Genomic DNA, 26,218 nt, shown 5'->3' with positions numbered 1-26,218 from the left:
TTCTACCCTGAAACAAAGATCCTTGTTCATTTCCAGTGTTCCACGGGACACTGTTTTGTGAGGTCTCCAACTCACCTCATCAGTGTATCCAATTCTTCCTCTCTCATTTATTTTTATTACTTAAAAAATATAAAATGATGATTAATGATGTCTGTGAAATGTCTCTCTGCAGCCCCTCTTGGTGCAAAGCTCCAAGCAGAGAGCTTTGCACTGGAGGGACTAAGAGAGCCCAGATGAAAATGGAGCATTACTTACACTGTCTTTTTGTCCTGTCGCAAGAGCTTCGAAGAAAATTCACTAAGCACTTCAAGGAAAGCAAGGTTAGGAGGTGGATAGTCTTGTCCTTTTTGATTCTGGTATTTGAAGGCAAATTCTATGCCATCCCTACAGTGAAGAAACATGAACATTTTCAGCCATTTGCAACAAAAAACAAAGCTGCCCAAAATCAGAACTGTGATGAAAGTCTTTACATCCCTTCATAAGAAGGCGAGGGGGGGAAGCTATAGAATCATAGAATCAACCAGGTTGGAAGAGACCTCCAAGCTCATGCAGTCCAACCTAGCACCCAGCCCTGGCCAATCAACCAGCCCATGGCATGAAGTGCTTCATCCAGGCTTTTTCTGAACACCTCCAAGGATGGTGACTGCACCATCTCTGGAGTTATGAGTTATGGAGTTATGAGCAAAGAGCTGAATTTGGACAAAGGGGAATCAAATGGTCCCTCTTGATTTAGGAGGATCCAAAGACAATGAGCTGCTAATCACATGGTAAGAAGGAACACACCACAGTCTTGGCAGGTGCTGAAAGGCACTGCCTTTATCAGGAACAGCCAACTGGCTCTTTCTTGCTTCTGCATGAAGCAGAAGCTTGCAATGAGAAAAATTTATATGAAGACAAAACTTTTGCATCAGGTGTCAGAGAAATGCCTTAGCAGCACACTGATACCTGCATCGTTGCCTTATCTTTGCTCTACCATTTGAGACTAAAGAAACCAATTTATTTTCAGGTTACCCAGTAAGGCTGCACTTGTGCCTTGATTTGTCTTGCTTGGTACAGAAGATGTCCAGGAGCATTTCCATCATGCTTTTCTGATCTTAGTCTTAATGACTTCAAGATCTTGACCTTTTTCTAGCATGGGAAAGTCATCATTTAAATCTAGCAGCACCTACACAGCAGTTACCTAAAAGCATCAATTCACCTTAAAAAGAAAGGGGGTGAAAAAATATAATTCCTAAATATTTTTTGGAATACCTTTTTAGAAGAAGCTGTTGGTGGCTACAGAACAGGCAGTGCTGTGGCACAGACACCTGCCTGCAGGTCAGCCAAACAGGTACAGAGCCAGAGGCTTTACTTGGCAGAGAGGAACACTGCCATGCTGCTAAATACCAACAACTAAGGAGGTAGTGTCTGAATTCCTTCCTTGCACATGATTCCAACAACTAAGGAGGTAGTGTCTGAATTCCTTCCTTGCACATGATTCCAACAACTAAGGAGGTAGTGTGTGAATTCCTTCCTTGCACATGATTCCAACAACTAAGGAGGTAGTGTCTGAATTCCTTCCTTGCACACGCACACATGCACACCTCCCACCACCTTTCAACACAAACCATACACACAGACATCTTTACTTCAGCACCTGTGAAGATTCTGCACCTTCAGCAGAGGTATGCTGAGCAGAAGCTGTGATCTAAAGTAATATAGAAATCTAGCTTATTTACCACCACTCACTTGTGTAGGGTGGCCACAGCCTCTCTTGTCTTAATCTGATCCAGGCCAAAAGTGAGGGCAAAGCGACGAGCCAGCTCCTTAATTCCGCTGACGTGGGCAGATGTCCTGTCCAAATTGGGACCTTGCTCCTGAACGAGCTCATTAAAAAGCTGCAGAAAGAATTCACTTGTTAAAACCTGTGAGATACAAAACACTTTCCTCAAGAAAGACTTTTCTTCTTAACCAATTAGGGCCAAGAGTGGCTGTTACAGTGACTCTTTTTCACAGAGCTGTAAGAGTTCTCTTATACTGCACTTCTAACCCACTTCAGGACCCAGACTTTCTGCTGTCTAACTGCTGTTTGTGGGCCCATCACGTGCTTCTGTTGAACAGAACTTTGCACTCACCTTCATTGCACTGCATCTGTTATTCCCCCAGCTCATCAAGGTGGATCTACATTCTCATTCTGTTTCCTGACATACCTGTATCACCCACCAGATCAGCATTTGCTTTGCATTTAGGGAGAAAAAACTGCTATTTCACCTCTCAAGACTTAAGGGATATCTGAACAGCATCACTGAGTAAATGCCTTCAAAGCCTGCCTGGTAGTGCCCTTTCATTTCTATAATGAACTCTTCAGTAGTTTCCAGCCAGTTGTGTGCCTTCCTCTGGTGTTGCCATTTAACCCACTTCTTCCTAACTTGATAATGGGAACATCAAGGGAGAGGATGTCAGTGATAATATTAAATCAAGTCACATTAAATCTCCTCTTTCTCTAATATCCACAAGCTCTGTTACTATATGACTAATGGAAGCAGCTTAATTTGAGTGATTTCTCCTTGACAAATTCATACTGGGTGTAACCTATCATTCAGACACTTGCAAATAGCTTCTCTAATCACTTTTTTCTCATGGAATTGCTCTGACACTGGCCAGTTCTTCTGCAAGTAGAGCTGTTTTTCTCCTGTTTTCACAGATAGCTCTCAGACTGCTGCAGGAGATGCCTTAGCACTGTGGAATGAATTCTGGAAGGTGCAGCTGATTTGAAAACACTTCATTTCCCTGCACAGTGGATGTAACTGGCACTTCAAGGACCTACATGATCTTTGGTGAAGCACACACATGGCAGAACTAGGATGGATTTAATCATCAAGGTTGAAATAAAGCAAATTTTTCAGGACAAAACCACGTTTAACAATATTAGATGGCTTAAACCAATTAGCCTGAAGGCTGAAAAATCAATCAGTGTTTAGACAAAATGTAAGGCAGATTCATTACCTCCAGCTAATTATAAGCAAAAGTCATTCTAATTCTTCTTGTTCACTAGGTACCAGTAAACAAATGCTAGGACTCAACTGCCCTTGAGGCTCTTCTCTTCCTTTCTTTCAGCTGAGTGTGACCAAAACTTTGCCAGCATGGTCTTCAGAAAAGAGCTTACTGAGACAAATGAACAGTGACAGCCTGAACTGATGAGCAAGGTAATCTCTTAGCAGAGGTGCAGTATTTTTGCTTCACTGTAAAGGGCACCAGAGAAAATCCTGCCCAGCATTTTTTGCAGTGGAGCATTTCTAACACAAATCAATCCTCTTACCTGCTGCAGGCTGAGAATGAGCGTCTTTGCACACTGGATTTTATCGATTTGCCTTGTTTTGCTCAGAGTTTCCTTAATGATATCTCCATAGTCATTGTAGTACTAGAAAGAAAGTGGGGGAAAAAAGCCTTGAAATCTCTAAATGGAAACTTTTATAGAGTTTCTTACCCTTTTTCTGACAGGAAAGTTACTTTTAATGCTTGCTTTGAAAGAAGAGTCTGAAATCTAGACTCTTTGTCCAAGTTCAACATCGAACTTTAAACCCACAGGTAACTCGCACCCGGTGATGAGGTAAGCAACCTCTGTGTGTGTTATTCTATATCTTAAACAGCATGTTGAAAAAACACCCCAATTTTCCTACCCAGAACTAAGTATTTGAGGATAGCAATTCTTGGCTGCAAATCTAAAGAACAGGATGGCACTGAACCAATGCACCCTTCAGCAGGTAGGTGTGAACAGACACCAGTACACAGGTGTGAGGCTCCCCGCTCTATCCTCCAGTTTTGCCTCACTGATTGTCATCTTTGTGGTGACTTAATCCCTTACAGAGACAGGTGAGGTACACTCAGCAATCTGATGCCACCTGAGGAGCACTGTGTGGCTTGGCAGTGTCAGGGCTGCTGGTGTGCCTGTTTTCTGGCACGTACAGAGTGCAGTGGTAGCTGAGCAGCAGGTCCTCCTGAATCACCACACGGAACCAAGGCAGGCTGGTAAAGGCATTCAGCTAATACTTTTGTTACTGCTTTCTTCTTCAAAACAATCTTTTCCTATAAAACCTCCTGCTTCTTTATGGCAAGCACCAGGAATGGGAGACTCCCAGTGAAATGTGACTTTCAACAGATAGCTGTTATTTGGGATTCTAGGACTTGAGAAGCAGGATTAAGAAAATCCCTGCAGAGGGGAGCCTCTCCAGAAGGACTCAGCATGTGTAGGACCAACTTTTGGGGCTCCCTTTGATAAGGCACTCCTGTGACACAGGGTAGGAAGCTCAGAGCTTTCTGCTTTGCAGTGGCAAGTGTAATTTGGAAAGGAAAACTTAGGACAAAAAGTCAAACAAGGCTGAAGAAAGCTTTCAAAAGTGCTCAACTTGAACTACTGCAAGACAGGCTGTGTTTAAGAAGAGAATACACAGAGCTGTACCTTCATATAGTGTTTGAAGATATCTGCTGCTGCATGCATGTCCACAATATCATAAATTATCAGCTTGCTGAAAGCAGCCAGAAGGTTTCTTCTCTTATGTAAAGCTTCTATTTTGTTAGCTTCATCTTCTTCATCTCCCTCTGAAATCATCATCAACAAAACATTTATAACTAAGTGCTATGCTCTACAGCAACCTTACCAAAGAGCAACTCTTAGGAAAAAAATCAACTCATTAAAATGAAACAAGGATTGTCAGAAGAAATGCTGCAAGGAAAGGTGATAATTCTTGAGTCCTGTCTGTGCTAGGACTCTCAGGAAAGTTCAGGAACACGACACAGCTTTGACTGAAGATGCTATCTATACTCCTGAGTAGGTCCTGAACATAATCCACATGGCAACAAACTGCAAGTTGTCTTTATCCTTTGACTCATGGAATGTATTTTGCTTCACTTCTGAAACATGGGACATTTGGAGAAGCTTGATTAACATGCCTGAGCTATAAATATTTCACCTAAGGAAAATGAGAAGCAGCAACACTTCTACTGCATGCCTAGGATTTTCACATCACATATGGAATCCATGGCTCTAGAATGTCAATAACAACAGGAAGTAAAACTCAGTTGTAAGAAACACTCCCAATGAACGACAATGTCATGATAAATACAGTGCCATAAAAGCACATTTGGCAACTTGGAGCTGATTTCAGTTCCTCAAATAACAGCAGTGATGAAAGTTAATATTCTGTGGTGTTTAGCAGGGCTGCTTCTTGGAGGGAATCTTCCAACTGAAGTAGTGGAGTCTCCACAGAGCCACAGAACTTGAGGCTCATACCTGATCACAGGAAATCTCTTAGGAGCAGTGGAGCTGACTCTGAATGCTCATATCACACAGAATCACAGAATCAATCAGGTTGGTACATTTTAATCCTGAGATACTTTAACTCACAGAAATGAAGCCCATTAGCATACTCCCCTCCCAGCTCCTTCTCTTAATTTCTTTTTATTACTACTGATGTGTGCTGAATACCAAAGATTCTAAATGGTCTGACTGACTTCATGCAGTCAGAGTAGTGCTGGGAGCAGTGATTACACACAAAGGTACTCATCCATCTTTTTGCTTTTCTTAGTCCAGTCACAGGATGTTAAAAGAACAGTAATCTTCCTAAAATCTACCTTTAGTGTATTATTCCAGAGACTGAAATCACAAAGTATTATTAACTGTGTATAGCTCTCTGCTGAAGCTGTGTTTCAAAAGGTCTTCTTCCCAGAAATCCTTAACAGCTACTGAGGAGCCAAAAAACTGAAAGCACTCTCAGAGCAAGGATACATTCTCTGAGACCTTAGTTCAGCTACTGCTGTCTTAGAAGATCTAAAACAGCACCTGTGTGCCATGCTAACATACAGGAAACTGAGTACAGTGGAAGTGTGCCAAAAAGAGCACTAGAGTGTGCACTCAGCTGCTCTTTCACAATGTTTGACTATCTGGGAGTCCATCTCTTGCCTAAAGTTATTTAGGAGTCACAAACTGGGTACACCTCTCTACTTGCATTTATGCATCTCTACCACACACCAGCAGCAACAAGTTGTTTAAAATCAGACCTAAAAGATATCTGCCTCTCTTTGGCTGAAAGGCAGAAATCTCAGGTCATCCTTGTGAGAAAGCAGAGATGAGGTCACTATAAACTGTGGCCTCCCAAAGCGTGGCCATGGAGGAAAGGCCAAGGAGGCAGGCAAGCACACAGGATACTTTCCCCCAAGTACTCTCCTGGTCTCTAACCAAGCCAATAATGTTCTGAGCTTGATTTGACTATTTAGGAGGAGGAGAAGTAGTGGGGTTTATTTAGAGACATTGGTATTTCTTAAGACTTCCTTTGCTGGTAAGGTTTGCCTTCAGAATCCTGTAGCTCTCTTTAGGAACCCTGAAGGAATTCTCTTCTGCATACCATTCCAGCCAACTTCTGCCCTTGAAGCCATATTAACTAAAGGCTGCTGCTGAACAACTGCACTGGTTTGGAAATTAATCTTCAAAAATATATAGACTTAGAGCATATAGCTACAGGCCACTCCCAAGTCTTCTGAAAACATCTTTTCTTAATGAAGAGAACTTCAGAAGTGCTCAGTCTTCTTTAGCACATCTATACTGAATACACAGCATTGCATAGTCCCCTCTCCCAAGAACTATGGAGGAGTAATTCTGAAACCATTTGAACAAACTGCAAATGGAAGTTTCTGATTTCTTCTTTCTTCTGTGTCTGTTACAGTAAAAAAAAACTCCAAACAAGTAGAAAACGTGAAAGCTAAACATACCCATGCTCTGGTTTTCATCATCTTGGTCAATAAAGACATGGTCCATCACAAAACTGAGAAGTTCTGACTGGAGGCCAGAATCAGGATTAAACACCAAGGGCTGAAGACCTTCTCGACCTCCAGTCATCAGTTGATGACTAAAAATCATCAAGAGATCACAGAGTAGCATGAAAGCCTAAAACACACACACAGAAAGCCAAAACCAATTAATGAAGGAGGAAGCATTAAGTCAAGCAAGCAAAACAATGAAATCCCATTTATCTCATTTCACAGTATCACAGTATCACACAGTATCATCAGGGTTGGAAGAGACCTCACAGATCATCAAGTCCAACCCTTTACCACAGAGCTCAAGGCCAGACCATGGCACCAAGTGCCACGTCCAATCCTGCCTTGAACAGCTCCAGGGACGGCGACTCCACCACCTCCCCGGGCAGCCCATTCCAGTGTCCAATGACTCTCTCAGGGAAGAACTTTCTCCTCACCTCCAGCCTAAATCTCCCCTGGTGCAGCCTGAGGCTGTGTCCTCTCATTCTGGTGCTGGCCACCTGAGAGAAGAGAGCAACCTCCTCCTGGCCACAAGCACCCCTCAGGTAGTTGCAGACAGCAATAAGGTCTGCCCTGAGCCTCCTCTTCTCCAGGCTAACCAATCCCAGCTCCCTCAGCCTCTCCTCGTAGGGCTGTGCTCAAGGCCTCTCCCCAGCCTCGTCGCCCTTCTCTGGACACGCTCAAGCATCTCAATGTCCCTCCCAAACTGGGGGGCCCAGATTTCCAGATACCCTCTGCTACTGTTAAATGCCAGTTGCAGTTGGGTGTGTGCACTCTGAAAAGTGTTCATTAGAGGTTCCCCTAATCTTAGAATGTTACTCCTTTGAGTCCTCTGTAGGGAACTGTGCTTACTGCCTGTTCCATTTCTGGGATGAGCCATATAAAAGTTCCATTTCTTCTCTGTCAGAAGAACTCCAAGTCCACCCCTGAGCCAAGGACTGAAGTCAGATTTGTAGTAAACAAAAAACCCATCTCTTTGGATAAACAGAAAGGTAAAAAAGCAAAAAGTAACATTATGAAAGAACATTGTGAGTAATATTATGAGGGAAAGCCCAGGCTGAGTCACTGTCAGATCCCAAAAATACAAGAGGGAGCTGTAAGAAAAGAAGTTCTTGCAGAATTCCATGACCAGTTCTCTGCAAAAATAATCAACTAATTTTGCCCAGCTTTTCAAATCCAGACAAAAAGCCAGGGCAGCATTTTCAATGATTTATGCTTGTTACTATCATACCCTCATTGCCTGGGCACAGAGAAACAAGGCAGCTGTTCCCAACTTGTTCTCTTTCAGTGGCTTATCTGTGTCCTCTCCTGCAGGAGAGCAACCCTTTTTTCCCAGTGGCTCATGTCAGAGAGTCAAAGCCATTTGCATTACACTGAACACCTCAGCACCCTTCAGAAAAACTGCCCCCCCCCAGTTTAGGAGGGACACTGAGATGCTTGAGCGTGTCCAGAGAAGGGCGACGAGGCTGGGGAGAGGCCTTGAGCACAGCCCTACGAGGAGAGGCTGAGGGAGCTGGGATTGGTTAGCCTGGAGAAGAGGAGGCTCAGGGGTGACCTTATTGCTGTCTACAACTACCTGAGGGGTGGTTGTGGCCAGGAGGAGGTTGCTCTCTTCTCTCAGGTGGCCAGCACCAGAGCAAGAGGACACAGCCTCAGGCTGCGCCAGGGGAGATTTAGGCTGGAGGTGAGGAGAAAGTTCTTCCCTGAGAGAGTCACTGGACACTGGAATGGGCTGCCCGGGGAGGTGGTGGAGTCGCCGTCCCTGGAGCTGTTCAAGGCAGGACTGGACGTGGCACTTGGTGCCATGGTCTGGCCTTGAGCTCTGTGGTAAAGGGTTGGACTTGATGATCTGTGAGGTCTCTTCCAACCTTGGTGATACTGTGTGTGTGTGAAAGTACTTTTTAATCATCTCAGCTTCTCTATCTTCAAAGAGGGCAAGGGTCAAAGTATAAAAAACCTCTTAGAACACCTATGCTGGATGTGTTGCCTCTTCCCCCAGAAGCCTGAGTCCCACTCAGGGCAGTGTCAATCACCACTCCAGGCAGGTGGTAGCCCAGAGGCATTCCCAGCTCTGATAGAGCCATGAAATCCAACGTTGGCTTGAATTGCATCCTGTGTTCCCTGCTACAAACAGCCCAGCAGAAAGACACTTCAATGTGTGTTCAAACACAGCTTTGAACTGAGCCTAAGGAAAAGCAGTGAATGAGAGCAATTTGATTTACAGCCTCCCCAAATGAAATCTTTGGGAATGCTGAATGTCACAGCAGCTCACTTATTTCTTGGAGTAATATCTGCATGAGCTCATTTAGGCAAAACCAAAATGCAAATCACTGTAATTAGGCTAAACCAAAATGCAAATCACTGTAATTAGGCTAACCCAAAATGCAAATCACTGTAAACTACCTCCTGCTTAGACTTTGGAAACATGCAACTAGTTGGGATGTTTCTCCACTGGGTCCAGAGTCATGGTTCACTTCAGTAATGAATTCACCTGCTCTAAACTCCTTTAACACTGAGCAGAAATTAAGCTCATCCTTATGCAAACCTCTGGAAAAAGAAAGCATATGAATAATGCACTGAAAAATGTTTATCTCTGCCCAAGAAAAAGCCAGCAGAGGACTGAGATGCAGATGGGTATTTATTATGGATGCATCTAGTCACAGAAGATTTCTTTCATCCAAATAGCCCAGGAAAATTGGAAGTGTTTAAGTCCTGTTTGTAACAAAGAGATGAGTAAGTTTTGTTTGTGAAAAAAAGATTAGTATGGATGGTTGTAAATCAAAAATCAGTATGTGTTTCCTTCCTTTGCTGTGTCCATTGATCTTCTCTGGAAATACTGCAGAGATTAAGAACCAAACACAACAGGGAGACAAGATCATTCACAGAGACTTCCCAAGAAAATGCCAAAGACCCCAAAGTATTAAGAATCAGAAATACACACTTAGAGAGAGAAAACTAAAAAGAGCATAGAAAGGACCTCTTGAGTCTCCAGTCCAATCTCCCCTGAGTGGGACCCTTGCAGTCTTATAGAATCATAGAATCAACCAGGTTGGAAGAGACCTCCAAGATCATCCAGTCCAACCTAGCACCCAGCCCTAGCCAATCAACCAGACCATGGCACTAAGTGCCTCAGCCAGGCTTTGCTTGAACACCTCCAGGGATGATGACTCCACCACCTCCCTGGGCAGCCCATTCCAATGCCAATCACTCTCTCTGTGAAGAACTTCTTCCTAATATCCAACCTATACCTACCCTGGCACAACTTGAGACTGTGAGGCCTGCTTGGTCCTGGCTTTGCAAACTGAGGCTTGAAAGCTTCCACAGATTTGTGAACTGCAAAGGATCTCCTAAAAAAGTTTAATTACCAATGGAAAAAAATGGTGGCCACTAATAATAACAGAATGTTGAGGTGCTGGAAGGTGTTCAGAGAAGGGCAGCAAAGCTGGGGAGGGGCCTGGAGCACAGCCCTGTGAGGAGAGGCTGAGGGAGCTGGGGGTGTGCAGCCTGCAGCAGAGGAGGCTCAGGGCTGACCTCATTGCTGTCTACAGCTACCTGAAGGGAGGCTGTAGCCAGGTGGGGTTGGTCTCTTCTGCCAGGCAACCAGCAACAGAAGAAGGGGACACAGTCTCAAGCTGTGCCAGGGCAGGTTCAGGCTGGATGTTAGGAGGAAGTTCTTCACAGAGAGTGTGATTGGCACTGGAATGGGCTGCCCAGGGAGGTGGTGGAGTTGCCATCCCTGGAGGTGTTGAAGCAAAGCCTGGATGAGGCACTTAGTGCCATGGTCTGGTTGATTGGCTAGGGCTGGGTGCTAGGTTGGACTGGATGATCTTGGAGGTCTCTTCCAACCTGGTTGATTCTATGACTCTATGTTAATATGTATCAAGCACAAAGCCAGTGAAGCAATGGGAAAGGCCAGAAGAGACATGAGTGCTGGTTAAGCTAGAATGGCTGCTCTGCTCATGAGGCCAGATGCTATTTTCCCAGCATACAATATTAATAAAATATGCCAAGAGTAACTACTCTGAATGCTAAAAAACAATTAGTAAGGCCAAATCTGCTGGCAGATGACATGCCAGAGTCTTCTAAAAACACATAAACTAGTGACATCTCTGAGCCCTTAACATTTCTCTTTATCAACTTGCAGAAGACAGTGAAACCCTGAGCAGTGCTACCTTTAAAAACAGCCCAGCTGCCTCTTTAAGAAGTGTTTTATCTGTTAAAAATCACAGACAAAATCCACAGACCAGTTAGCTATAGTCTTGGCCAAATGCTGGAAGGTCCAGTAGAAATGCAGTTTGTAGACAAGTAAAAGATGTCAACAGACTTGATATGAATCAGCTTGTGTTCATCAAGTCTCAGTAACCAAATCAGCTACTGGGTTTTTTCAGAGGATTTCTCAAATTCCCTCTCAGTCTTCTCTTCTCCAGACTAAACAGCCCCAGGCCGCTCAGCCTCTCCTCATCAGCCATGCCCTCCAGTCCCCTCATCATCCTTGTAGCCCTCTGCTGGACCCTCTCCAGCAGATCCCTGTCCCTCTTCAACTGGGGAGCCCAAAACTGAACACAGTATTCAAGATGAGGTCTCAGCAGGGCAGAGTAGATGGGGAGGAGAACCTCCCTTGATCTGCTGGACACACTCTTCCTAATACACCCCAGGATCCTGTTAGCCTTCTTGGCCACAAGGGCACATTGCTGTGCCATGGATGTTATCCACCAGGACCCCCAGGTCCCTCTCCACAGGGCTGCTCTCCAGCAGTCACCTCCCAGCCTGTGCTGCTGCAGTTTGTTATTCCTCCCCAGGTGCAGGACTCTGCACTTGTCCTTGTTGAACCTCATCTGGTTCCTCTGTGCCCAGCTCTGTCTGCCCAGGTCTCTCTGGATGGCAGCACAGCCTGCAGTTGTCTCAGCCAAGCCTCCCAGCTTGGTGTCATCAGCAAACTTGCTGAGCAGACACATTCCTGCGTGACCTGCCCTAGGTGATTCTGCTTTGGCCTGAGGGTTGGACTGGATGATCTCTAGAGGTCACTTCCAACCTCTACTCTGATTCTATGACTGTAAGGCATAGATCATTTGATATGGTGTTGTCTTGAGTTTTATTAAATATTCACACTTGTCTAAAAGTACACCACAGACTTTTCCTTTACCTGCTCTTTGACTGGAGTGTTGACATTTGATAGACACTGCTGGCAGACAGCCAGGAAGGATTTCACAGTTTTCCTCAATACCAACAAGTCCTCCTAAAATAAATGTTCAAAATGGCAAATAGAGACAGAGGTTAATAAAAGGTTGGTAGGAAAAAGTAAAATAAAAACATGATCATTTCATACATTTCATCCTATAAACTAACCAAAGAGAAATGGCAGTGTAAAGATGCTATTCCTAGAGCAGAGTGAAACAGGAATGAGCCAAAGTTTCCCTGTAAAAAACAACACTACTAAGCCAACACATTGCTGAGTTAAATGGTTTGTACTCTATATTGAATGTAAATTACAAGTGGTTTGGAATGAAAAGTTGAATTACCTGGTGGTTTGCAAAGAATTCTCTACTCAGAGAAATCAACATCAACAAAGAGTCAAACAATGGAACACGCTCCCCAGAGAGGTGGTTGAATTCCCATCCCTGGAGGTGTTTAAAGATGCAGAGGTGTGGTGCTGAGGGACCTGGTTCAGCACCAGACTTGGTAGAGTTAAATACTGGTTAGACTTGATGATCTTAAAGGTCTCTTCCCACACAAACAATTGCATGACTCTAAGGAAAACAGCAGGGGATGCCTCAAGTGCAGCAGAAGCATTACCCTAACAGCTCTAGACATGGGAAGCGTGAAGGCAAATCTCAGAATCTTGCAAGCTGTGGAAGGAGGTAGGTTTGAACTGGAATAAAAAGCCTTTGTGGGTGGAAAAGATAAATGAGAGACTGTTCTTGATCACCTGGATCTAGAGCCAACTGACACACATTTGAAATGTGAGATGAGGAACTTGTGTTGGCTTCAGGCTTTGTGACAAGGACTTTTTGCAGATGACACCAAGCTGGGGGCAGATGTGGCTGGGTTGGAGGGCAGAAGGGCTCTGCAGCAGGACCTTGACCGCCTGGACAGATGGGCAGAGTCCAAGGGGATGGCTTCAACAGCTCCAAGTGCAGGGTGCTGCACTTTGGCCACAACAACCCCATGCAGAGATACAGGCTGGGGTCGGAGAGGCTGGAGAGCAGCCAGACAGAGAGGGATCTGGGGGTGCTGATTGATACCTGCCTGAACATGAGCCAGCAGTGTGCCCAGGTGGCCAAGACAGCCAGTGGCATCCTGGCCTGCATCAGGAATGGTGTGGTCAGCAGAAGCAGGGAGGTCATTCTGCCCCTGTACTCTGCACTGGTTAGACCACACCTTGAGTACTGTGTTCAGTTCTGGGCCCCCCAGTTTAGGAGGGACACTGAGATGCTTGAGCGTGTCCAGAGAAGGGCAACGAGGCTGGGGAGAGGCCTTGAGCACAGCCCTACAAGGAGAGGCTGAGGGAGCTGGGATTGGTTAGCCTGGAGAAGAGGAGGCTCAGGGGAGACCTTATTGCTGTCTACAACTACCTGAGGGGAGGTTGTGGCCAGGAGGAGGTTGCTCTCTTCTCTCAGGTGGCCAGCACCAGAACGAGAGGACACAGCCTCAGGCTGCACCAGGGGAGATTTAGGCTGGAGGTGAGGAGAAAGTTCTTCCCTGAGAGAGTCATTGGACACTGGAATGGGCTGCCCGGGGAGGTGGTGGAGTCGCCGTCCCTGGGGCTGTTCAAGGCAGGATTGGACGTGGCACTTGGTGCCATGGTCTGGCCTTGAGCTCTGTGGTAAAGGGTTGGACTTGATGATCTGTGAGGTCTCTTCCAACCCTGATGATACTGTGATACTGTGACTAGCACTGTCAGCATTGGCTAATAGCTTCTGCTACTCTGCATTGCCCAAATGGCACAAGCACCTGCTTCTGCCCTCTGCCCCTGCCTCCCTGCCCCAACACGTGCCCCCCAGCACTCACTTCTCCTCCTGTGTCACCAGCCACAGACAACACCACTTCAGACCACTGCTTGAAAGACCCTTCCCACTGTTCACCACTGCTGCTTTCCTGTAGAGAAGCCATTAATTCACCTGGACATCGCTGGCCTACTGCTCCTGCTGATGCTCCTCCATGACACCTCTATCTGCCTTCAAATGGGAGACAGTGTGCAAGAGCAGCACGTCCCACAAAGCATCCAACCTAAACCTAAGGAAACAACACACATTTGCCTGGCTAAAAATGCCAGTTTCTAGTTATGCTGGCTCTTCAGCCCATGTGTCTCATTTCTAGTTTTAGCTTTCCTTACTGCTTCCTAGCATAAGATCTTGTTATGCTTTGTTTACTGAGAAGCCTTTTTGTGATCCATATGTTCTTCCTCTACTGCTTCACAACAGAAGGCAGGTCTGCAAGCATGCTGAAGCATCTCAAGTGTTCCTAAATCTCTCAACCTCTTACACTTTTCACTAGTGTGAGGTGTGCTGTTGGTCTGGCATCTGAACGTGAGCCAGCAGCGCATCCAGGTGGAGGAGAACCCCAGCAGCACCCTGGCCTGTATGCTGAATAGTGTGGCCAGAAGCATCAGGCAGTGACTGCCCCCATGTACTCAGCACTGGTCAGGCTGCACCTCAAGTACTGTGTTCAGTTTTGGGGTCTTTGCTCTTGCAGTGACAAGAAGGGTGTGGAGGGACTGGAGTGGGTCCAGAGAGAGGGCAATGAAGCTGGTGAGGGGTCTAGAGAACAGGTCTTGTGAGGAACAGCTGAATAAACTAGGGCTGCTTGGTCTGGAGGAAAGAAGGCTGAGGGAAGACCTTGCTCCCTACAACTCCCTGAAAGGAGGCTGGAGTGAGGTGGGTGTTGGTCTCTTTCTCCCTAGTATCAAACAATAAAGTAAGACAAAAGGGCCTCAAGTTGCACCAGGAAAGGTTTGGATTTGATATCAAGACATCTCTTTAGTGAAAGAGTCACCTTAAGGGTCTTTTCTGAGTGAAGTGATTCTGTAGTGTGCACACTGCAGGTTTATGAGCTACCTCATCTTCCCACTCTAGCACCAAGGATCCCTTGTGCCACAGCATCACCCTGCCATTACAGGACCTGTAAGACAGCTCTGCTCTGATCCAAGTCACAGCTTTCCACTGACCTTGTTCCCAGGTATCTGCCTCCTATCTGACAGCATTAAAACGTCTCTGCTGGCTTTAATTGCACTTTGCTTACATTGAGCTATACCATCCAAGACTTACCTTCCCTGATGGTAAAAACAGTCAGTTTTAGGTGGAGAGGGGATTTTTCCTGTAACACATCACAAACTGTCCCCCTGTGTGATGACTTCCCACTTACAACCTTTTTCCTAGCATTCAGCTTTGAGCTGCTGAACATGAGTTACATTAACTTCACACGTTCAGCTGCCGCGCAGTGGGATTAATACTGGATGGCAGAAACTGGCATGTCAACTGGTTCCCTTATCAGGAAAAAACTAATCTGCTCAAGAACAAATTTATTTCTTCCTCGCAATCTTATCTCTTGGCCATGTCTGACCTGCCCTTCAGCCTTGTACTGACTGTTGTCTAGCAGCCAGACCAAGATTTTCCCTGGGACCGATGCGAGGCTTTATAGGGTCGCTGTTATGTAACCTCCTGATTTCATAGAATCAACCAGGTTGGAAGAGACCTCCAAGATCATCCAGTCCAGCCTAGCACCCAGCCCTAGCCAATCAACCAGACCATGGCACTAAGTGCCTCATCCAGTCTTTTCTTGAAGACCCCCAGGCATGGTGCCTCCACCACCTCCCTGGGCAGCCCATTCCAATGCCAATCACTCTCTCTGTGAAGAACTTCTTCCTAACATCCAGCCTAGACCTACCCTGGCACAACTTGAGACTGTGTCCCCTTGTTCTATTGCTGGTTACTTGAGAGAAGAGGCCAACCCCCACCTGGCTACAATGCCCCTTCAGGTAGTTGTAGACAGTAATAAGATCACCCCTGAGCCTCCTCTTCTCCAGGCTAACCAATCCCAGCTCCCTCAACCTCTCCTCATAGGATTTGTGTTCCAGGCCCCTCACCAGCTTTGTTGCCCTTCTCTGGACACCTTCCAGCACCTCAACATCTCTCTTGAATTGAGGGGCCCAGAACTGGACACAGTACTCAAGGTGTGGCCTGACCAGTGCTGAGTACAGGGGCACAAGAACCTCCCTTGTCCTGCTGGCCACACTGTTCCTGATGCAGGCCAGGATGCCATTGGCTGTCTTGGCCACCTGGGCACACTGCTGCCTCATCTTCAGCTACTCTCTATCAGTACCCCCAGGTCCCTTTCCTCCTGGCTGCTCTCAGCCACTCTGTCCCCAGCCTGTAGTGCTGCTTGGGGTTGTTGTGGCCAAAGTGCAGAACCCTGCACTTGGCCTTGTTCAATCTCATCCCCTTGGCCTCTGCCCACCCATCCAGCCTGGCCAGGTCCCTCTGCAGGCCTCTCCTACCTTCCAACAGCTCCACACCTGCTCCTAGCTTGGTGTCATCTGCAAACTTACTGATGCTGGACTCAATGCCCTCGTTCAGGTCATCAATAAAGATATTGAACAGGACTGGGCCCAGCACTGATCCTTGGGGAACACCACTGGTGCCAGCTGCCAACTGGATGTGGCACCATTCACCACCACTCTCTGGGCTCTGCCATCCAGCCAGTTCTTGATCCAGCACAGAGTGAATCTGTCCAAACCATGAGCTGCCTTTATACCTTTAACGACTGGGATCATAACCACTTTACTAACTGCCTACACAATTATCTTCCCTTCAGATGTTAATTAATTCAGCAGAGAAACTAAACCTTCCCAACAACCCTATACAAAGGTTAAAAAGAGAACGAGCATGTCTCCCCTCTGTCTCCCCTCTCTCTCTCTGTCTCAGAGTGAGGCAGGCGTGGGCACACAGGATTTGTTCTCTCCTCCTGATAGCATGAGGGAGATTCATTCTGAAAAGCTACAGACAGCAGGAGAAAGCCTGACTGAAGAGTGCAGCAGAGCCAGCTGGAGCTGTTCTAAATTTGGAAAAACAGCCACACTACTACAGAGTGGTAACCCTTTCTGTTCAGGAGAGAAAATAGGCGGGGGGGGGGAAGAAAAAAACCCAAAGATTCTCAGCCACACAGCGAAGGCTCCTGAGGTGTGGTCAGCTGCTGTGCTGGCTTCAACACAAAAGCCAACAGGGGAAAATGCAACTGTTCTCTTGACCTCTACCCTCCAGGGCAAGCCCATGGGCTCACACACTATGACTAAGGATAGTATCACAGTATCATCAGGGTTGGAAGAGACCTCACAGATCATCAAGTCCAACCCTTTACCACAGAGCTCAAGGCCAGACCATGGCACCAAGTGCCACGTCCAGTCCTGCCTTGAACAGCTCCAGGGACGGCGACTCCACCACCTCCCCGGGCAGCCCATTCCAGTGTCCAATGACTCTCTCAGGGAAGAACTTTCTCCTCACCTCCAGCCTAAATCTCCCCTGGTGCAGCCTGAGGCTGTGTCCTCTTGTTCTGGTGCTGGCCACCTGAGAGAAGAGAGCAACCTCCTCCTGGCCACAACCACCCCTCAGGTAGTTGTAGTAACAATGCTTCCTTGAACAAAAATACCTTCACATCTAAATTAGGAAATTAAGTACTTTCAAATTTACTAGGAGGAGATTCTTTACAGTAGACAGTGGTGAGACACTGGAGCAGGTTGCCCAGGGAGGCTGTGGAAGTCCTCTCCCTGAAGGTGTTCAAGGGCCTCATTAAATCCTCTCTCCTAATTTCTCTGCCTGCTAACCACTTCAGCATAGCCATGCATTTGGCTGGCCTGGCAGCTGCTCATCTGGAACTGCTTTGCCTTTGTCTTGCCTCTGCATGTTTGCTCTAGTCATGCTTTTGGTTTTTACTGTTCTAAGGAAAGACTCTCTTCTTCCACAAACAAAAAGGGAGCTGGGGTTGTTCAGCCTGGAGAAGAGGAGGCTCAGGGCAGAGCTCATTGCTGTCTACAACTACCTGAAGGGAGGCTGTAGCCAGGTGGGGTTGGTCTTTTCTCCCAGGCAAGCAGCAACAGAACAAGGGGACAGAGTCTCCAGTTGTGCCGGGGGAGGTCTAGGCTGGATGTTAGGAGGAAGTTGTTGGCAGAGAGAGTGATTGGCATTGGAATGGGCTGCCCAGGGAGGTGGTGGAGTCGCCAACCCTGGAGGTGTTCAAGAAAAGCCTGGATGAGGCACTTAATGCCATGGGCTGGTTGATTTGACTAGGGCTGGGTGCTAGTTTGGCCTGGCTGATCTTGTAGGTCTCTTCCAACCTGGTTGATTCTGTGATTCTGTGATTCAATTTTCATTACATACATGCACAGGGCACAGTACAATGGTCCCAGGCACCCAGATTATTGAATACATGAGGAAACCTACATGCAAACAACAACTGCATAATCTAATCCCCAAGCCTCCTGCCTCAAGCCTTTCCTTGCTCCCAAAGACCTACAGAAAGAGAACTGCTGCTGAGAAACTACCAGCTCCATTTGAAATCATTCTCAAATCCCTTTTCACATGAGGAACAGTTTACCTCCAGGCTACAACAGAACGCTCCCATAAATGACACAGCACAAACCACTTTGCAAAACAGGCTGCCCAGAGAAGTGCTGGAGTCACCATCCCTGGAGGTGTTAAAAAAATGTGCACAGGACTTTAGGACATGGCTTAAAGGGCATGGTGGTGCTGGGTTGAGGGTTGGTATCGATGATCTCAGAGGTCTTTTCCAACCTTAATGATTTTATGAGTCCAGGTGCACTATGCTGTTCACCACAAAGAGCACTACTCTGCCTACTAACAGCCCATGCAGCCATAGAATCATAGTATGCACTGGGTTGGAAGGGACCTCTAAAGGTCATCTAGTCCAGCCCCACTGCAGTAAGCAGGGACGTCCCAAACTAGATCAGGTTGCTCAGAGCCCCACCAAGCCTGACCTTGAATGTCTCCACAGGGATGGGGCTTCCACCACCTCCCTGCACAGCCTGCTCTGCTCTTCCACTTCCCTCACAGTAAAGAACTTCTTCCTGAAGTCCAGACTAAAATTACCCTTCTCTGTGACCTCAAACTCCTCTGAACATGTACAAGAGGAAGACCAAAGATCAGAACATTAGGCTATGGATACTGTGTTCTTATCTGTTGCAACCTTCCTTGCACTAATCAGTTGTTCTCTCAGATGTCAGACACTGAGATGACCCCACTGGACATCCTTTTCTCCCCACAGACTACCTTTAAAAAGTTTCAAAGTAGCTCTGTCCCCACTCTATGCTGTATTTACTTGGTGGAATCTTTGTTATTGGGCAGAAAACCTGCATGTTCTTACAAATTCAAACAATCAGTAACTACAGTCCTTCTATTAAAACATCTTTGAAACATTTTTATGCTGATATCACTTCCTTAAACCCTATGATCAAAACTGTAATCTACACATGGTATGACAGAGTGTGGGGGAATCTACAGAGCACCCTCCTGGTGACAGCCTGGATAAACAACAGCTGAAGTGATGAGAACATGAGGACAACAGCTCCTCTGAACAGAACAGCCAAACTTACCCATTCTCAGGGGGTGTTTGTCTAAGAACTGATTATGCCAGGAGAAAAGTTATCAATGAATTTACTTAAAACAACCAGGTTAAACAGTAACCAGGAGATGATCAAGAAGCTTTTGAAAATAAGAGGAGTCACCTTGTAAAGAAGCATAAAAGCAGCATGAAAAACTGTGACCAGGGAAAGGAACCTTGGGGTGGAGCAAAGCAGCAGTCAAACCAAGTCAGACACCTCAGTGCTGCATCAGGAATGGTGTGGTCAGCAGGAGCAGGGAGGTCATTCTGCCCCTGTACTCTGCACTGGTTAGACCACACCTTGAGTGCTGTGTTCAGTTCTGGGCCCCCCAGTTTAGGAGGGACATTGAGATGCTTGAGCGTGTCCAGAGAAGGGCGACGAGGCTGGGGAGAGGCCTTGAGCACAGCCCTACGAGGAGAGGCTGAGGGAGCTGGGATTGGTTAGCCTGGAGAAGAGGAGGCTCAGGGGTGACCTCATTGCTGTCTACAACTACCTGAGGGGTGGTTGTGGCCAGGAGGAGGTTGCTCTCTTCTCTCAGGTGGCCAGCACCAGAACAAGAGGACCTCTGTGTGACTGTGGAGTACTCTGAGGAAAGGATCAGAGTAACTTATAAAGAGGGTAGTTTGAAATTTGTAGGCACTCCCTAGCATTACAAAAGTCTCTAGCACTGTGGTTTACTTGCTGTAAAGCTGCTGCTTATAGTGGAGCTTAACTGTGTGTTAATAAATCAGTGTGCTGACTTGATCCTAATTTGATTAAACCCACAAGAGCCAAACAGTTTTTCCCTGCCACACCTCTAGAGCCTACAGACCAACATGTCTTGCCTCATATAGCCAGGCAGTCATAATGCAAACCATATCCAACAGCTGCAAAGTCCTTCTCACAGTATCACAGTATCATCAGGGTTGGAAGAGACCTCACAGATCATCAAGTCCAACCCTTTACCACAGAGCTCAAGGCTAGACCATGGCACCAAGTGCCACGTCCAATCCTGCCTTGAACAGCTCCAGGGACGGCGACTCCACCACCTCCCCGGGCAGCCCATTCCAGTGTCCAATGACTCTCTCAGGGAAGAACTTTCTCCTCACCTCCAGCCTAAATTTCCCCTGGTGCAGCCTGAGGCTGTGTCCTCTTGTTCTGGTGCTGGCCACCTGAGAGAAGAGAGCAACCTCCTCCTGGCCACAACCACCCCTCAGGTAGTTGCAGACAGCAATAAGGTCTGCCCTGAGCCTCCTCTTCTCCAGGCTAACCAATCCCAGCTCCCTCAGCCTCTCCTCGTAGGGCTGTGCTCAAGGCCTCTCCCCAGCCTCGTCGCCCTTCTCTGGACACACTCAAGCATCTCAATGTCCCTCCTAAACTGGGGGGCCCAGAACTGAACACAGGACTCAAGGTATGGTCTAACCAGTGCAGAGTACAGGGGCAGAATGACCTCCCTGCTCCTGCTGGCCACACCATTCCTGATGCAGGCCAGGATGCCACTGGCTCTCTTGGCCACCTGGGCACACTGCTGGCTCATGTTCAGGTGGGTATCAATCAGCACCCCCAGATCCCTCTCTGTCTGGCTGCTCTCCAGCCACTCCGACCCCAGCCTGTAGCTCTGCATGGGGTTGTTGTGGCCAAAGTGCAGCACCCTGCACTTGGAGCTATTGAACTCCATCCCCCTGGACTCTGCCCATCTGTCCAGGTGGTCAAGGTCCCGCTGCAGAGCCCTTCATGCCCTCCAGCCCAGCCACATCTGCCCCCAGCTTGGTGTCATCTGCACACTTGCTGATGACTGACTCCATGCCCTCATCCAGGTCATCTATGAAGATGTTAAAGAGGATGGGGCCCAGCACTGATCCCTGAGAAAGCCATAAACGTATGCATGACTCCACTCTGGAACTGACACACAAGATTAGTAAGCAACTTTGAGTTCTAATCAAAAGAACTAATTTCTTTCTTTCTGGTAGGAAAAAACCCTTACCAGAACTTCCCATCCCACCCACAAAATCTCTACAGTAAAGCACACACCTCATGGGTGCAGAGCACGCATGCTGAGGGGGTAAAACTTGCCCATATATGCAAACTAAAACACCTCCTCCCACAAAAGCATAACACCCTCGAGTCTTGTACTTAACTCCAGAGTGTTTGATAAACTTCATCCTGTGCCTTGAATGTCTACATGAGAACTAACTAAACAGAGCAGCTACTGTGTGGCAACAGGAACTCACACAAGTGCCCCAGCTGGCAGCAGATGAACATTTCCTACAAATCAATCTCTCCATCTCTGATCTCTCAGCTTGGATGCTCAAGGGAAATCTAAAAAACCTTATTCTACACATGAGCCTGGGAACAAAAACCTTATAAACATAAGGGACTCAGACAGCCAAGGACTCAGGTCCCCTTCTCCTCATTAGCCTTTTCATCTTTGTTCTCTTCCCCACCATGCAGCTCTGACATCCCTGCTAGTAATTTTCTAGCACCTTGCCTTCCCCTGCTCCCACCTTGTCCTTTTCTCTCACAAACAGTTTGCATCACAGGAACCTGCTCTCAGCTTCTACCTTGCTTTGTAACCCTCTTCTTGCATTTCAATCCTGAATGGTTTGTGTGTCCAAAAGCCTCTCTAGTTTTTACAGATATGTCCATCAGTCTACTAAAGTCTTCAGCCAAAACACCATCACCTCCCTCTGTCCTCAGATCACTGCACTAGGGCAAAGTAAGGCCAGAAAGCTGGATGGAGCTGCATGTTAGCTTACTGTAAAAGCTTGGGGGTGGTCAAAACAAGTGCAGATGTGGTACTTCAGGAGATGGTTTAGTGGGCATCGTGGTGTTGGTCTGCTGGTTGGACTTGATGGTCTCAGAGGTCTTTTCCAGCCTTAATGATTCTATGATTCTTTCCCTCCTAGGAACTACACTGACTAGCCAGAATCAGAAGAGTATTAGGAATACATGGAAGACCAAGACTTCTCTGCACTGCTCTCATAAATCTGTGCCTCTTACAAAATAACCTCATTTTTAAAAAACCCAGCCACTGAAATAAACAAAAGTCCTCTTCTCTTTACCTGGATCAGCATGGTAAAACTGCAACAGCAGTGAAATGCAGAGCTTCTGACCAGGTCCCAGCAGACAGATGCTGCCTACGTCAGTCACTAGCAGTAGTTCATGGCAAGTATGACTCTTTTGCCATAACTTAGAGACAAGAAAACAGGAAACTTTTTCTGCAGCAATGCTGCCAGCTCTCATTCTCCATGTTATATGCAGTGTGTTACCCTGCAGCCATTTACTGTCTTTATCTTATTATTTTTATGTGCATAAAAGCTTATTTTAATTGTACTGCAGAGGGACCTGGCTAGGCTGGATGGGTGGGCAGAGGCTAATGGGATGAGATTGAACAAGGCCAAGTGCAGGGTTCTGCACTTTGGCCACAACAACCCCAAGCAGTGCTACAGGCTGGGGACAGAGTGGCTGAGAGCAGCCAGGAAGAAAGGGACCTGGGGGTACTGGTAGGTAGTAGCTGGACATGAGCCAGCAGTGTGCCCAGGTGGCCAAGAGAGCCAATGGCATCCTGGCCTGCATCAGGAACAGTGTGGCCAGCAGGACAAGGGAGGTTCTTGTGCCCCTGTACTCAGCACTGGTCAGGTCACACCTTGAGTGCTGTGTCCAGTTCTGGGCTCCTCAATTCAAGAGAGATGTTGAGGTGCTGGAAGGTGTCCAGAGAAGGGTGACAAAGCTGGGGAGGGGCCTGGAGCACAGCCCTGTGAGGAGAGGCTGAGGGAGCTGGGGGTGTGCAGCCTGCAGAAGAGGAGGCTCAGGGCAGAGCTCATTGCTGTCTACAACTACCTGAAGGGAGGCTGTAGCCAGGTGGGGTTGGTCTCTTCTGCCAGGCAACCGGCAACAGAACAAGGGGACACAGTCTCAAGTTGTGCCAGGGGAGGTTTAGGCTGGATGTGAGGAGGGAGTTGTTGGCAGAGAGAGTGATTGGCATTGGAATGGGCTGCCCAGGGAGGTGGTGGAGTCACTGTCCCTGGAGCTGTTCGAGAAGAGACTGGATGAGGCATTTAGTGCCATGGTCTGGTTGACTGGCTAGGACTGGGTGCTAGGCTGGACTGGATGATGTTGGAGGTCTCTTCCAACCTGGTTGATTCCATGATTCTTCAGTATAGCATCTTTTTCTTTCTGACATTGGGGAAGCACATTCATTACTGCACTTTTCATCCCATTTAAATGTGAAGTATTACTCTTTAAAAAGTCATAAAGAGACAAGATACAGGCCTCTGGTTGGACTTGATGATCTTAAAGGTCTTCTCCAACCAAAATAATTCCATGATTGAGAAAGAAGCTAAGGAAAGGTCTTGGAAAAGCTAAGTATAACACACAAGTTACACCTAACCATTGCCCTTCCACTTGCACACACTTCCTCTTCATTAAGAGTTTTATTAGTGACTGCCACTGCTAGTAACTTTACATTGCATTTAACAACATAAAAGCCTTAAGTAAAAGGTGAGTAAGAGAAATACATATAAACAGGAAGCTTTCTTTGGTGAACAGATCAACAGTATTGCTTACAACTATTAGGTAAGCGTTGTTAACATCACTCCTCCACTCATGAAAACTCACAATGAAGTGCATTAAGTGCCTTCAGCAATACAAATGTCTAAAAATCAGCTGGATAAAGGCAAGCTTCTGCTGTTTGTGTAGCTCAGACACATACATGATGGCAAAGACATCCTGAAGCATCAATACATGAGAACACCAACACTTTATAACGACATGCAATGATGGTGAAGTGAGTGGCATTAGAGAATCAAGTCTAAAGCCTTTCCAGGCAAGTTGAGTGTCTTCAATAACATCTGTATGATGGAATATCTACTTACTTTGGAAGGGGAGCCTTCAGTGATTTTCACCAGCTGCCAGAGAATGGAGTAATGGGAACACTGCAGGGCCTGAACAACTATCTGTAAGAGAGGGAACACAAAGAATCCCAGCACACTGCAAACAGCAAGCCTATCAGTGAAGTGCATCTAAACCTTACAGTGCATTTTGGAGAGAAGAAACAGGAGCAGCAGCTGTGTAGCATCTTTTGTTTTCAAGGTTATTACATTGGTTTTAGTCAGTTTGGTGCAATGGGAAAGCAGCCTACTACACATGGGAAAAAAACCCTGAGAAACAGTGCAGACAACTGTGCATTAGAGTACAGCAAGAGGTGCAGTCATGGCACAAAGTACAACCCCATACCTACATATCTCTGTTCAAAAGCTGCCCTGTGTCAGATTTCACCAGCAAAAGAGTCTGGAAACTTGTTTCATTTTCTAGATGAACATGTAGCCAACTTCCAAATAAACCCCCAAACAACCCAACCCACCAAAAAGCCTTTGCAGCAGCTCTGATCACCTCACAAAACACTCTCTGGGAAGCTATCACTAAAGACCAAACCATTCCTTCCCAAGGAACTCCTTTTAGTGGACTGACTGGAAGAAATACTGAGGAGAGCAGAGATTTCAGAACTCTGTTCCAAAGACCTTACACAAGTATTTTGGAAGCTGTATGCCTGTCAAGCCCAGAATCTGAAGGTGGCTGGTGGCTTCATGGAAAGTTTTCATCTGCAGGCCCACAGCTCCAGCAGAGAGAGCAGAAAGTCCCACAGCTTAAAGTCATGACTTCCATTTGGTGTGGCAGTGTGGTCCTCCATGTGGTTTTCTTCAGAAAACACTTATAGACAATTTCATGGAGTATTTGTGTTTCCTAAATGAGTTAGAATTAACAACTGGCTTCTGATTGCAATGAAATGAACATGTGCTGAAATGCTGGAACAGGCAAGCTGCAGTTTAAAGTGGAATCTTGGGAGAATGAGAAAAGGTTCCTGTGTTCATCCCCAAGAAACTAAAATCCACCTAAGAGGAAATAAAGTCCAAGACATGTCCACTAAAAGAAGTTCACTGTAAAGGCTGGCTTGCTAAATACTCTGCTTCCTGGTTTTTTCCAAGCTTCTGTCCTCCCTTCCATACACAAGAACAGTTTCTGATAGTTCTAACTGCAGCCCAGGTTTAAAAAGGCTGGATTTCAGTATATGAAATGTAATGATTTATGCATTGCTATTCACAGTCAGGACCATTAGTTACTCTTCAGATGAGAAAGGTCAGGTAAGCAGCTCAAAAATCACAGAACTGAAGCTGTGCCAGCTCCCAGCACTACAACATACACTTCAGTCACAGCTTTTTGCTAAATAGCTCAAGTCCAGTGCATGAATCTTTTCTATTTCCCAACAAGCCAACTCTTTACAACATTGACTCTCCAAATGAAGCAGTGCAAGTGTTGCTAACTGTACCTGTTCTGGCATTGCTCCGTGTTCGATTCCAGTTCTTAGCAATCTGTAGCAGTTACTGAACAGATCCCATTTTGTGAGATCATGAGCACTGGAAGGAGAGTTAACAAAGAAAGGTTAGTTAGAACCATAGAACTGTTTGGGTTGGAAAAGACCTTTAAGATCACCAAGTCCAACCATTACCTAATTCTGGTAAGGCTGGTGCTAAACCATGTTCCTCAGCAACACTTCTGTGTCTCTTTGAAACACCTTCAGGGATGGAGATTCAGCCACTTCCCTGGGGAGCCTGTTCCAGTCTTTGAGAACCCTTTCAGTGAGGAAGTTTCTTCCAACACCCAACCTAAAGTTCCCTTGGTGCAAGTCGAGACCATTTCCTCTCATCCTATTGCTTGTTACAGGGAGAAAAGACCAACACCTACCCTGCTCCAACCTCCTTTCAGGCAGTTGAAAGACTGGAAGGTGTCCCTCCAGTGGGAGGGGAGAAGGCAGTTGTCACTGGGCTGAAGAGCACTTTC

At 46.6% G+C, this 26,218-nt stretch overlaps 1 protein-coding gene across 3 annotated transcripts in view; it reads right to left on the bottom strand.

Annotated features, from left to right (window-relative positions):
- STAG1 (STAG1 cohesin complex component) overlaps positions 1-26,218 on the bottom strand; it is a 232,677-nt gene that overhangs the window by 19,244 nt on the left and 187,215 nt on the right. For all 3 annotated transcript variants that reach the window (XM_064165354.1, XM_064165355.1, XM_064165356.1), the window contains 8 exons: positions 25,707-25,794; positions 24,256-24,336; positions 11,936-12,028; positions 6,745-6,919; positions 4,439-4,578; positions 3,299-3,400; positions 1,729-1,877; positions 256-384 (listed from right to left, as the gene is read on the bottom strand). In XM_064165354.1, the coding sequence (XP_064021424.1) occupies positions 256-384; positions 1,729-1,877; positions 3,299-3,400; positions 4,439-4,578; positions 6,745-6,919; positions 11,936-12,028; positions 24,256-24,336; positions 25,707-25,794 (957 nt within the window). The remainder of the gene's footprint in view (positions 1-255; positions 385-1,728; positions 1,878-3,298; positions 3,401-4,438; positions 4,579-6,744; positions 6,920-11,935; positions 12,029-24,255; positions 24,337-25,706; positions 25,795-26,218) is intronic.

This window comes from Pogoniulus pusillus, chromosome 26, assembly GCF_015220805.1.
Source record: "Pogoniulus pusillus isolate bPogPus1 chromosome 26, bPogPus1.pri, whole genome shotgun sequence".
NCBI classification, from domain to species: Eukaryota; Metazoa; Chordata; class Aves; order Piciformes; family Lybiidae; genus Pogoniulus; species Pogoniulus pusillus.
Note: the sequence above shows the minus strand (reverse complement) of the source record. Positions and strands in the feature narration are given on the sequence as shown.